General features: G+C 34.4%; 1 protein-coding gene across 1 annotated transcript in view; it reads left to right on the plus strand.

Annotated features, from left to right (window-relative positions):
• The window catches only part of ACSS3 (acyl-CoA synthetase short chain family member 3), a 181,992-nt gene that overhangs the window by 47,167 nt on the left and 120,009 nt on the right, over positions 1-14,816 (plus strand). The window contains exons 3-4 of the mRNA XM_008004125.3: positions 7,090-7,278; positions 11,226-11,360. Of these exons, the coding sequence (XP_008002316.2) occupies positions 7,090-7,278; positions 11,226-11,360 (324 nt within the window). The remainder of the gene's footprint in view (positions 1-7,089; positions 7,279-11,225; positions 11,361-14,816) is intronic.

The raw sequence follows: 14,816 nt of genomic DNA on the forward strand, positions 1-14,816 counted from the left end.
ATTTTTACTACAATTTGGAAACTAGAACTATCTTTTTTTGTACAAGCCTGATTTTCCTTAGGTGAGCACACTTGCTATTTGTGAAGCAAGTGCTAATTTGTTCTGTAGAACATAGCTTTTGGCCAGTTTTGACTAATCTTTATATTTGGGATATGAGCATTTGATCACAAAATTATACTACCCCAAAGACTGTTTTTGAAAGATTTTCCAGAATAACAAATTTTTTTATTAATTTAGTTTTTGTTATTCATATCAATGTTTTCATTTTATAACTGAAATTTAAAGCTTTTACTTCTATCTGATGCATTATATATTATATTTATGTTATATATAAACCAAATATATGTGTACACCATTTTACAATATATAAATTTCAGTTGTTACATTTTCTTTACCATTATTATTACTATATGTGATTTTTTTTTTCCAGACTCCAAATTTCTTTGGTTTAAGGACCAACCATTTCCTTCTCATTTTTGTATCTGTAGACTTGACCTCAGTTTAGGACATACAGCAGATACTACATAAATTGAACCAATGACAGGATGTTTATGTGTTAAAAGGACTTTAAATTAGTACCAAAATGATTCATATAAATTCTAGTGGGAAGAGTCACACATTGTTATATCTTAATAAATATGTTTATTTCATTTCCTCTAGGTTTCCTTCACAGATCAGTTATTCACACATTGGCAGTGTAGTATTCTCATGCTAGCTGGCCTTGCTCCCCCGGGATCTGTATTGCCCTTGATGTCAGACTGAAAATCAATTTTACTGGTCTATCCTTGTATAAAACCATCAAGTTATTGACAAATTAAAAAACAAACTTAAGAAGGTGCAAAGATGAATGTGAATTGGGTGAATGGCACATGGTTAACTTTTCATCCGTTGAAAAACTATTTATTATAAACAACCTATATTAAAATATTTTACCTTTTGCTAATAATAGAAATCGTAACTCTACACTCAGACATTTATGGTAGGATAAGAATATGTCATTCGCTAAAAATAATACCGGTTTTTTTCTTTGATAATTTTCCATCTGAAGTTGATAAAAACTAGGTGAACCCTAGTTTTTACCAGTATCAAATGCCTTCTGTTTTGGAGTTCCAATAATACTTTATTTGAGTGATTATAAACTCGTATGTTTTCTCATACATATTCTCATGCATATATATTTAGATTTATAAATTATAATGGAAAAGTTTACCAGAGTGGCATTTAGCCCTGAAAACTACTGGAAAAGGAAATTGTACTATTGATTCTGTAAACATTTTTTCTGTAGACCTAGTCTGGTGTGGTTATCAGGTTATCAAAACTCTGAGGAGCAGCTGAAATAAGCAAGGCCAAATAGACTCCATCTAGTGGTTATATGGGCCTGGTGCAGCCTAATTTGACTAAAAATTGTTTTCAGGGCAGTGGTTGACAACTCAGATGCCTACAGAAGTGGGTGGATGGGAGAAACATCAATTGTCGGTATATATCACACTTTCTGTATGGTTAGGGAACTATGGTGTAAGCATATAACATAAAATAAACAGGAAGTAAAAAAATATATTTTGAACTCAGAATGAAAAAAAATGCAAGCTGTATGATAAATGCCCCCTGGGAATAGCCAGTTCTATGGCAAACCACTAGGCTGATCATCTGGTTCAATTGATTGCTGTTATTCAAGAACACAGGCCTGGTGTTGCTAGACTTTACAATTTTTCTAGAGAAACTGGAGATCTAGATTTGTATGTGAAACCTACTAAATTTAATGTGCTGGTTCATTCTCTTAAAATGTGATATGGCCCCAACTTAAATACATCTTGGTCACATTTGGCTGTGATCTACCATTTTGAGATCTTTGTTTCACACAAGGTCTTGAATTTTTTTTATTATTATACTTTAAGTTCTAGGGTACATGTGCACAATGTGCAGGTTTGTTACTTATGTATACATGTGCCATGTTGGTGTGCTGTACCCATTAACTCATCATTTACATTAGGTATTTCTCTTAATGCTATCCCTTCCCACTCCCCCAACCCCACGACAGGCCCCAGTGTGTGATGTTCCCCGCCCTGTGTCCAAGTGTCCTCATTGTTCAGTTCCCACCTATGAGTGAGAACATGCAGTGTTTGGTTTTCTGTCCTTGTGATATTTTGCTCAGAATAATGATTTCCAGTTTCATCCATGTCCCTACAAAGGACATGAACTCATCCTTTTTTATGGCTGCATAGAATTCCATGGTGTATATGTGCCACATTTTCTTAATCCAGTCTGTCACTGATGGACGTGTGGGTTGATTCCAAGTCTTTGCTATTGTGAATAGTCCCACAATAAACACACCTGTACATGTGTCTTTATAGTAGCATGATTTATAATCCTTTGGGTATATACCCAGTAATGACATGACTGGGTCAAATGGTATTTCTAGTTCTAGATCCTTGAGGAATCGCCACACTGTCTTCCACAATGGTTGAACTAGTTTACACTCCCACCCGAAGTGGAAAACTGTTCCTATTTCTCCACTCCACCCCAGCACCTGTTGTTTCCTGACTTTTTAATGATCGCCATTCTAACTGGTGTGAGATGGTATCTCATTGTGGTTTTGATTTGCATTTCTCTGATGGCTAGTGATGATGAGCATCTTTTCATGTGTCTGTTGGCTGCATAAATATCTTCTTTTGAGAAGTGTCTGTTCATATCCTTTGTCTACTTTTTGATGGGGTTGTTTGTTTTTTTCTTGTAAATTTGTTTAAGTTCTTTGTAAATTCTGGATATTAGTCCTTTGTCAGATGGGTAGATTGCAAAAATTTTCTCTCATTCTGTAGGTTGCCTGTTCACTCTGATGGTAGTTTCTTTTGCTGTGCAGCAGCTTTTTAGTTTAATTAGACCCCATTTGTCTATTTTGGCTTTTGTTGCCATTGCTATTGGTGTTTTAGTCATGAAGTCCTTGCCCATGCCTTTGTCCTGAATGGTATTGCCTAGGTTTTCTTCTAGGGTTTTTATGGTTTTAGGTCTAACATTTAAGTCTTTAATCCATCTTGAATTAATTTTTGTATAAGGTGTAAAGAAGGGATGCAGTTTCAGCTTTCTACATATAGCTAGCCAGTTTTTCCAGTTCCATTTATTAAATAGTGAATCCTTTCCCCATTTCTTGTTTTTGTCAAGTTTGTCAAAGATCAGATGGTTGTAGATGTGTGGTGTTGTTTCTGAGGCCTCTGTTCTGTTCGATTGGTCTATATCTGTTTTGGTACCAGTACCATGCTGTTTTGGTTACTGTAGCCTTGTAGTATAGTTTGAAGTCAGGTAGCATGATGCCTCCTGCTTTGTTCTTTTGGCTTAGGATTGCCTTAGCAATGCAGGCTCTTTTTTGGTTCCATCTAAACTTTAAAGTAGTTTTTCCCAATTCTATGAAGAAAGTCATTGGTATCTTGATGGGGATGGCATTGAATCTATAAATTACCTTGGGGAGTATGGCCATTTTCACAATATTAATTCTTTCTATCCATGAGGATGGAATGTTCTTCCATTTGTTTGTGTCTTCTTTTATTTTGTTGAGCAGTGGTTTGTAGTTCTCCTTGAAGAGGTCCTTCACATTCCTTGGCAGTTGGATTCCTAGGTATTTTATTATCTTTGAAGCAATTGTGAATAGGAATTCCCTTGTGATTTGGCTCTCTGTTTGTCTGTTATTGGTGTATAGGAATGCCTGTGAATTTGCACATTGATTTTGTATCCTGAGTCTCTGCTGAAGTTGCTTATCAGCTTAAGGAGGTTTGGGACTGAGACAATGGGGTTTTCTAAATATCAAATCATGTCATCTGCAAGCAGGGACAATTTGACTTCTTCTTTTCCTAATTGAATACCCTTTATTTCTTTCTCCTGCCTGATTGCCCTGGCCAGAACTTTCAACTCTATGTTGAATAGGAGTGGTAAGAGAGGGCATCCCTGTCTTGTGCCAGTTTTCAAAGAGAATGCTTCCAGTTTTTACCCATTCAGTATGATATTGGCTGTGGGTTTGTCATAAATAGCTCTTATTATTTTGAGATACATCCCATCAATACCTAGTTTATTGAGAGTTTTTAGTATGAAGGGCTGTCAAATTGTGTCAAAGTCCTTTTCTGCATCTACTGAGATAATCGTGTGGTTTTTGTCTTTGTTTCTGTTTATCTGATGGATTATGTTTATTGATTTGCATATGTTGAACTGACCTTGCATCTCAGGGATGAAGCCAACCTGATCGTGGTGGATATGCTTTTTAATGTGTGGCTGGATTCGGTTTGCCAGTATTTTATTGAGGATTTTTGCATCTATGTTCATCAGGGATATTGATCTGAAATTCTCTTTTTTTGTTGTGTCTCTGCCAGGTTTTGGTATCAGGTTGATGCTGGCCTCACAAAATGAGTTAGGGAAGATTCTCTCTTTTTCTATTTATTATAATAGTTTCAGAAGGAATGATACCAGCTTGTTTTTGTACCTCTGGTAGAATTTGGCTGTGAATCCGTCGGGTCCTGGACTTTTTTTTTGGTTGGTAGGCTATTAATTATTGCCTCAATTTCAGAGCATGTTATTGGTCTATTCAGGGATTCAACTTCTTCATGGTTTAGTCTTGGGAGGGTGTATGTGTCCAGGAATTTATCCATTTCTTCTAGATTTTCTAGTTTATTTGCGTAGAGGTGTTTATGGTATTCCCTGATGGTAGTTTGCATTTCTGTGGGGTTGGTGGTGATATCCCCTTTATCGTTTTTTATTGCATCTATTTGATTCTTCTCTCTTTTCTTCTTTATTAGTCTTTCTAGCAGTCTATTTTGTTGACCTTTTCAAAAAACCAGCTCCTAGATTCATTGATTTTTTGAAGGTTTTTTTGGTGTCTCTATCTCCTTCAGTTCTGCTCTGATCTTAGTTATTTTTTAATCTCATTTATTTCAGAGGACAGAAAATTTGTGGGCATCTTCCGTTAACACTGTAAAGTGAGACTGGATTATAAAGTTACTGAATTATTTGTTGTACGGACCTTGCTTGAATGTCGTTTTTATTCAACAACTGGTACAATTCAAGATGCTGAAGTCACAGCTTTGGATAAGACTAGCTCCTCTCCTTGGTCTCTCTCAGCGTGGTACCTTAAATGATGTACCCAGTAATGTGATCACAAAGCATGGTCACTTTCTGCAGGGGTTGCACACTGAGATGTTTGGATATAACTTTCCAGTTTTTGTCTTGTTTTTGAATTCCATATAGAATTCAAGTTCATGATTTTTATTACTTTAGTGTATCTTTCTCATAACCTTCTGCTAGCATCTTTGAAGTTCCTGAAACATAGCCCTCAATTACAGAGTTTGCAATATAAAGTAGAATAAAACACTAAAATAGTTTTTTGTTTTGTTTTGCTTTTACTTTATTTCACCAGAGACCTTAACCTTGACCACACCTTTCCCCATCTATACAGGGTAAGTGAATAAAGAGAAAAGAGAAAAATGGTCAGGATTCAGAATTCTTTAAACTTGTTCCGAAAGTAGAAGAGACAAAAATGAAAGGAACCATAAATAGCCATGTGGCCTAATTTCTTCTCCCAAGCCTTCTCTGTTTATTGTGTTGGGCAGTCACATTCAAAGTCAAGCCATGGTCCTTCCAATTGCCCATCATGCCCATACAGGCCCTTTAGTCCCCTGACCTGATTGACAACTGTCTTGTCACTTGTTTCTTCTCCAGGCCCCTGGTTTCCTTGCTGTTCCTTGATTGTATCACATATGATCTCCTTTACCTCTTACATGTTTGTAGTTCGCTGATTTTCTCTTTGCCTAAAATAGTACACTTATAGATATCCACTTTTTTCCAACCTTCTACATGTCTTACTAAACTTGTTGCTTTCTTAGTGAGGTCCCAGTGAGAATTGCATCCACTCCTTCCCCTGCACTCCAAATCCTCTTTACTCTGCTCTACTTCCCTCCCCCATATGAATGAAGATTTTTTACCATAATTGATAATTTCCTTATTTCTTGTGTTTATTGCTTATTGTAAGTATTTTCTCTGCTAAAGTATAAGTATTTGGAGGGTAGAGATTATTGTCTTATCTTGTTTACTTATCTGAAGTATCTGAAAACAGTATCTGACATACAATAGATACTTAATATATATTTTTTAAGTAAAAGAATGTTGAGCTACGTATTCATTAAGGTCTAGGGGTGCTTCCCACAGACCGCTATAATTGCCAATGGGAAGGATTCTTGAAAGAAATTTTATCATGTGTGGGCTTATGATCTGTTTTGTCTTTATTGCTAGAAAGTACAAAAACATGTTACAGGGAAGACATTTATATGTTGAGGTCTCAAAAACACAAAAGCAAAAAGAACTGTGTACATTTCACCAAATACAGAGGGAAGTCACTTTGTATAAATAATTAGTGTAAAAAAACTATAAAGGCGTAGAAAGAGCAAAGAATATGAGGTCGGAAGACCTGTGGTCGTGTCCTGTTACAGCATTTGCTAGTTCTCTGACCTTGGTTAGCTGTTTACGTTAGCTAATAGCTGTTTACCAGAGCTAATAAGCTCTGAACCTTGTTACCTTATCTTTAGATGTAAATAATAATATAGTAGAATTTGTCTTATTTGCGTTATTAGTGTTTAATGATATGTTTTCTTTATTAATGTATACTTGTTTCCTTTAACAGTTACCCAACATCTATCTAAATTTGTAATTATTTTGTTTTTCTCTTCACCTGACAGATTCACCTTTTGCAATACACAGGCTCTACAGGGGCAATTCTGTGTCTTTCATTTATCAGTGTTGTGTTCCCAACTCTTACATACCATATCTGGTATATAATAGTTGCTCAGTAAAAATTTTGTAACATGAATGGTTAAGCAATCTTAAGTCGTAAAGTTTATGTGATATAACAATAGTAGGTTGGTTTATAATTAATGATTATAATACAATTGTTATTACTCTCACTATCTAAAGCATTATCATCATCATCAAATACATGTTACTCAGGCTCCTTTAATCTACTGCCAAGTGACTGATCATCTTCTAGTATTACTACCTTAAGTTAGAAGTTTAGTGAAATAATACAAAAAACACTTTACTAATCTAATGGTCTTGGCATAGGTCTCCAAGCTGGCTGGTGTCTTCGTCAAGCATGGCATCAAGAAAGGTGACACTGTCGTTATCTACATGCCCATGATCCCACAGGCAATGTATGCCATGCTGGCATGTGCAAGGATAGGTGCCATCCACAGTCTCATATTTGGAGGATTTGCTTCCAAAGAACTAAGTAGTCGCATTGATCATGTAAAGGTAAGTGCTTTATTTTGGGAAATCATATTTATCTGTGGATGAATCATCTGTGAATGATCTATACCTGTTAGATCCTCCCTTCAAATAAGATGGTTGATATATACTTTTTCTAGAAATCATTATATTAAATATCAAAAAGACACCTACATGCATACATTTATTGCAGCTTAATTTACAATTTCAAAGATATGTAATCAACCTAAGTGACCACCAACTGAAGAGTGGATAAAGAAACTGTGAGATACACACACACACACACACACACACACACACACACCATGGACTACTTCTCAGCCATAAGAAAGAATAAAGTAATATCTTTTGTAGCAAATTGGATGAAACTGGAGACCATTACCCTAAGTTAAAAAACTCAGGAACAGAAAACCAAATACTCCATGTTCTCACTGTTAAGTGGGAGCTAAGCTATGTGTATGCAAAGACATATAGAGTGGTATAATGGACATTGGAAACCCAGAAAGCGGAAGAGTAGAAGGGGGATGAAGGATGAAAAACTACCTATTGGATACAATGTACACTATTTGGATGACAGGTACCCTAAAAGCCCAGACTTCAAGCTATTTAAATAAATACATAAATAAAAAGTTTTTTATTTCATATACATCTGTTAATCACACATTTGTTTTAAAGTCAGTTCTATGTGAAAGACATCTTGCTGGGTGCCTTGGGGAATATAAACTATAAGAGAAGGTGTATGCTTTCCAACTTAGCTTGTCGTATATTTGGGTATATAAGACATAGAAGAAAAGGACTAATAACTAATTTGTTCATTCAACATATATTTTATTAAGCTCCCACTATGTTCCTGATACTGTCTTTGCAACTGGATAATAAGTAATACTTATCAAATGGATGGGACATATAACTAGTTTTACAATCCATATACTTCCAGGAAGTATACATGTTTGAATGGGGTACAAAAACAACAATTTAGTGAGTCTGTTGTGAGATATCATTGAGCTATTTAATCTAAAACAGCACAGTGTCTGGTATGTAGTACTCATTTAAAAAATGTTAACTATTATTAATCTATGAATTTAGTGTAGGAGTTAGAAAAATTTTAACTGTAATTGACCAGATAGTAAATATTTTAGGCAGTATGGATGACACGATCTCTATTGTACCTACTCAGCTTTGCTGTTGTAGCACAAAAGCAGCCTTAGACAACACATACACGATAGGTGTGTATTTGTCAATAACATTTTACAGAAACAGGCTTTGTGCTGGGTTTGGCTCACAACCATAGTTTGCAGACCCCTGATTTAGAGGAAGGAACACTTTCTTTCAGTCGGGGTGGCCAAAGAAGGCTTCCTGAAGGAGGTGATTCGAGTTAGATCTTGCCTAAGATTCAGCTAGTTGAAGAGAATGACATATTAGGATCCAAAAAGGCAGAAAAAGAATGTGAGACAAGCAGTAGAGACAGGAAACGGTAAAATTCATTTGAAAGGACAGTAAGTAGACCAATATGATTAAAAGGTGAGAGATAGTGAGCTTGCAAAGGCGGGTTTTGTCTGAACTGGATTCTGTTAACGAGTAAAAGTTTTTGAACAGGCGAGTGTCACGTTTGAAGCAATGTTAAGAAGAGGCAGGTCTTGCAGTATGTGAGTAGGAGTGAAGCTGGAAGCTGTAATAAAAACCTTTGATAGGTAATCTGTTTGTAAAACGGTGGGCAATATGAAGGGGAAAAAGGACTCTGGGAAGATTCAGGAAGGAAGTTGCCTATCAGAGTAAGAGATGGTTGACCTTTAGAATTTTAGAAGCCCAAGATGAGACATTCTTAATGGGAAGAGAGGTAATATATACTGAAGCCCCACTGAGTGCTAGGTATAGAGTGAGGCTTTGCATATCTCACTTTATTTTGTAATAGGTTAGTTATTAAAACAGGAAAGCTGATTTGTGGACAAACCATCTGGGTCCTTTTATCGTTTTTTTTTTTCCTTCTTTTTAAACATGTTGAGTTAATGCCTATGAAGAAAATCTAGGGAAAAAATATCAGTCACTGACCTGCAAATGAAACTTTAAAAAAAATTTGATAAGATATAGGGAAATTACAATATGTAAAAAAAATAAGAATTTACAAAAGTTATGGTATACCATTTAAGGAATTTTCATCCATCACACACACACACGTGCACACACACACACACACATACACCCTAAGACTCCTTTGTTAAGGGGTTTCTGTAATAAATGCTTTTATAGATAAGGCAATTGGGCAGGTCAAATGTAAGGAGAGAAGATGGAGATAGAGATGTATATCTGAGATAGTTAGGTAAAATTAGTGTGTAGTTGAAATTAGGAATGGTTTTGATGTCATAATCTTCAGATAAATAGGCTAAATAAAAAGTTTTATTTTTATAGAAGAAGATGAAAATGATGTATTCTAACAAGTCAGTCTAGACTCAATATCTCCAATAAGACTGTTAATAGAAATATGAAAAGAATTATTTTTTTCAGAGGAGAAGTCTAATTTTGACTTTATTAAATTATTCAAACTTTGATATATTCTATATATGCTCCTAATCTGATATGTAGCTTGCTTTTGTTTATTCAGAATTCTAATTTTAAGGAATGCTATCTAGAGCTATTTTTGTGCGTATTACAGATATTAAAATGTGAATTATTTTCAAATGTCTGACCTTTAAAAATATAATAAAAGGAAACAAGACTTTTTGCTTTTTTTTTTTTTTTCTGTTTTGTTTTAAGGCAACTTGATATGGTGGAAAGAGGTTCTGCAACCAGACAGAACTGGCCTTCCTTCTGCCTTCACCACTTGTAACCTGGGGCAAACTATGTAATTGCACTGAGCTTCAGTTCCATGAATATTAAATTATATTCAAAAAGCAGACAATACTATATATGCATATATTTAGCACAGTATAAACCTTTCCTAGATGAAATGTATTATAACTAGAAATCAGAATTCAGGAATACATGCAATACCTTGGGTCAAGTTTCTGCCTTCTGAATAATTTATTATCTGTCTCTTTTGCTTTGGATTTCTTGGTGAAGAAACAATATACTTAAAAATATGAGGACTTATTTTTCTGCAAATTAATGAGTTCCACAAATGTTTGCTGAAAGCTCATGACATGCCAAGCACTGTGCTAGGTATAGGAAACACAAAAATAAATGGCATTCAAACTTATAGAGCTTACTGTGCAGTAGTAGAGATGTATGAACACTGACTATAGCTGAACATTTGAGGCATGTCCAGAATATACTGAAGAAGAGAGATTAACATAAGCTGTGGTTCCCAACAGGGATACATTTTGCCTATACCTGTGTTTGTCTTGAAGAATGACTTAGCAAATTGCCAGGTAAAGAGTACAAAGTGTATCTTAAGGACAGCGGCAGGTCTAGGCTTTGTGGGGCTTGAAACTTTAATCATTTGGGAGCATTTTTAAGAAAATAATATAATGTAATATTTGGTGAATATGAATATATATTTAGAATTAGAAAAAATATTACAAGTTATTGGAGATTTGCGTCTTTTTCTGCTGCAGTCTCTTTAGGCATTTAGAAGAGAAATATATAGAAAACCTATGAAATGCTACTACAACCTCAGCAGCAGCCAGCTCTTACTGGGGCCTTTGCAAGTAAGGGGCCTCAAGATTTGCATTGTACTAGTTCATGGCAAATCCACCTGGCTTAATGAATTATTTGAAAGGGATTTATACATTTCATACATATGAGTCAAAAACATCATTGAGTATGCAGTTTTGAACAGGTAAGTGAGATTTATGTAGAAGTGGTTAAGTCTATAACAATGACAAATGGTTTATTCATTTTCATACCATTCAGTAGAAAACAGAATCATTCAGATATTTCTTTAGAAATGTTAAATTGCCAGTCTGCAACTAAAATATTGTGATTACCCTAATTAACATTGTTAAAGCTTTCTCTCCCTTATTATTTTTTAATTGTAGCCCAAGGTGGTTGTTACAGCATCATTTGGCATTGAACCTGGAAGGAGGGTAGAATACGTACCACTTGTAGAAGAAGCGCTAAAAATAGGACAACACAAACCAGAGAAAATTCTCATTTATAATCGTCCAAATATGGTAATCTGAATATTGAATTTGGTTCTTGCTAATGTTAATATGCTAAGAATGATTTTAGTTTTTACCATTTAAAAGATACACTTGATTTATAAACTATTAAGTATACTGCTGAATGTCATTGTTATTTCTAAAAAAATATGAATAAGACCTACTGACTTCATGAAAATCTAGCCTAAAACCAAAAGACTGAAACACAGAAACATGTGTAAGATTAATGAATTGGATTCTATGTATACTGCTATTGTTGTGTTTTTAATTAGCTCGGATTATATTAACAATAATAATAACAACAAACACGAATTGACTGCTTACCGTATGATTTATAAGACATTCTACTAATGAATATATTTTTTAATCTTCCTGGTAACTCTATTAACTAGATGATAATATTATTACTATTTTAATAGAAGAGGACTCCAGTGAACACGGAGATAAAGCAACTTGCCCGGTTTGAAAGCTCCAGAGTCGAGATTTGAATGTATGCACTCTGACTGTATGCTTAATCCCTCAGCTCTCCTGACTCTTGGAGTGGTGTGACTAATTTGAATGCAAACATCTTCTTAAAATTTAGAAAAGTATTTAGGCTAGAAATAAAACTATGCTCAGGAAAACAAAACATGAATATTCTAAGTAGATACATTATTCTGCGATCCATGAAGGAAGGGAGAACAGTGTAATATACCAATGAATACAATTTACGGTACTTTTTCTGTAACTTTGAACTGATGATCACCTTATTTCTTCACCCAAGCAACTCTTTAGCTATTTATGTTGACATCAACTTGGGTTTCTAGCAGATTAAGTTTTTTTTTTTTTTTTTTTTTTTTTTTGCAGAAGTGAAACTGCAAGACTTAAAGAATCATGTGCAATTTGTAGAACTCTTGACAAGTTTTATTTGAAAATACTTAAATGACAAGATATGAGAATAGAGTATTAAAAATATATCATTTTGATTACCACCAAGCAATTCCCATTACCACATTAAATTCCTGTGTAAAGTTTTAGTAGTCTGTGGTTCATGAACTGCTGCACTTAATGGTTTTAATGTTCTTATGATCTTGAAGAAGAATTTTAAGTTTCTTTCAGAAGACCTCAAGCACTTTTTTTAAAAAAAGCTTCTTTGCTGTTTAAATCAGGTAATGCAAAATCAGCAATATAGAAGGCCTTGGGTAAGAACAGTTTAGAGGAATGGCAGGAACACACACATAGTGTATGCATATATGAGTATATGTGTGCTGTTCACATTAATATGTAGTTTGCACAGAACTTATGAGGTACTAAGTTCTAGGCCCAATGCTAAGTACTTCCAAATATTTTTTTCTTATTTAATTCTAACAAACGAATGAAATAGATGTTACTAGCCTTATTTTAGAGATAAAGAAACTGAGTAATGGAGAGAGGTCATAGCCCAAAGTCACGGCTAATAAGTGGCAGAACCAGGATTTAAACTCCAGTTTAAAGACTTGTAACCAAAAAGACATATGATATTTCTTTCACTATAAACACATTGCATATGGAGGATATCAATGTTCCTTATTCAGTTTTTTCTAACGCAAGTCTCTTCTCTTTTCTTCTTAATAGAGATTAACTGCCTGCTCCCCTCCAATAACTAGCTTACTTTCTCAGCTTCTCTCTTTTTCTGCAGGCCCTTTCCTCTATTGTGATATAGATGAGGGCTGTAGAAATCTCTTGTTCTTTCTAGTAGACCTGCTGTTTAGGCAGTAACTAAGCCCAGTGGAATGGCTTTGCTTTGAATTTAGAGAGACACAAAGGCTCAGCAGTGTGTCTTATTAACCGGGATTGCATTTTTGTAAGAGGAGGTAAAAACTTGGCTGCCACACCTAAGCTTCAGGCAAGCAGTGATGGAATCAAAGGATATTGCACCCCTACGCTCTCCCAATACTGCCTTTTAAGAATTATAAGAATTAGGAAAGACATATCTATAGAAGTAAATGCATATATGTGAAAATGTTTTGTTTTCTCTCTTTATTTGTCAGATCTCCTTTACACATACCTCTGTTTCTTAGCCTGAAGAATAACCATTTATTGAAGTCCTAATTTCATTAGAGGCCCATAAAAATTATCAACCCTGTAATTATTGTTGTGATCACTTAATTGATGTTTTTATTTTGCAGTGTGATGATTTTTATAGATCTCTGTGTTGTCAAAAGTTTGATAATTTGCAATTAGTTACTTTTATCCATTGTATAAAAAGAAATGGAAACATGTAATTTGGTCATAATCAACTATTTTATTTATCTAAATGGCAGAGCCAGTACCTATCAGAGTGGGGCTGGAGAAAGCAGTTTGGCCTGAAACTTCAACTTGATGAAGGGTCTTCAATTCAGCTATAAATGTGTTAGCTATAAATGTGTTTATTCATACAGGCATCATATTTGTGATGTTATCTTGGAGTATTAATTGGTAAATGTACCTATTTAAATATATGAACAGTTTTTACAACCATGATTAATGTATTAAGCAACCTAGAAAATGGAAGTGTCTTTTCTAAATTTTTCAATCTTTGGGCTTATCTCAGGAATCACTTTAATGAAATGGTTACACACATCTCTAGATAGTAGATCTCATTAATTTTCATTGAGTGTTATATAACTTTGCTTGTGCTTATGCTAACATGTTCGCCAATTATAAACTTCCTGATATGTGAACTTGAGCTCAGCTAACATCTAAGAAAAAACCAGACTTTTAATGGGCATTAACTTTACTTAAATAGTTGTAATTCCCCATCAGAGTAACTTTTCCATCAGCCACTTCCCTGCTTTTCACCCATCTGGCCATTTCATTGTCACTGTTTTTAAAGAAGTCTGTTTAATTTCTTTAAAGATGTATCTGTTTAACTCATGACTCTATTATCACAAAGTTTACAACACAGAGCCTGGTTCTTGAAACAAAAAAAAGGAAAAAAATATTTCTCCCACAATAATGAATGATCTAGAAGGAATAAAATTTGGAGCGTATTTTGGATATATCACAGACTCTGACTAAATTTCAATACTGGATTTTAGTCTTCAAAAAGCAGTAGTAGAAATCTTCCCTACTCCTGAAGAAGAATTAATGTTTTCTTATTTGGAAAGGTAGCTGTGGTGTTACTCCTAAAGGCCATTGTATGAAGAGAAATTTATTAGCTTAGTTGACACATCATTGTAAAGATGATAAATGCAAAGTAAAAGAAATAGGCTATGGAAAATAAAAATTAGTTTATAAAGTTATTAGTGTACATACATCTATAAAAACATGAAACCTTGTTAATTAAGCTATGAGTATTGATGGAAACATTACTACATTATACTGAATTTCTAAAGGATATCTCTAGATTTAAATGAAACATGTTTTTTTGTCAGTTTAGGTGAAGTGAATATAAAACCTTTGGACTTTTTATAAACATTTATGTTGAATCATGAACTTGAGCTTTTTAGTCATAAATCTGATGTTTAG

Source organism: Chlorocebus sabaeus, chromosome 11 (genome assembly GCF_047675955.1).
Source record: "Chlorocebus sabaeus isolate Y175 chromosome 11, mChlSab1.0.hap1, whole genome shotgun sequence".
NCBI lineage: Eukaryota > Metazoa > Chordata > Mammalia > Primates > Cercopithecidae > Chlorocebus > Chlorocebus sabaeus.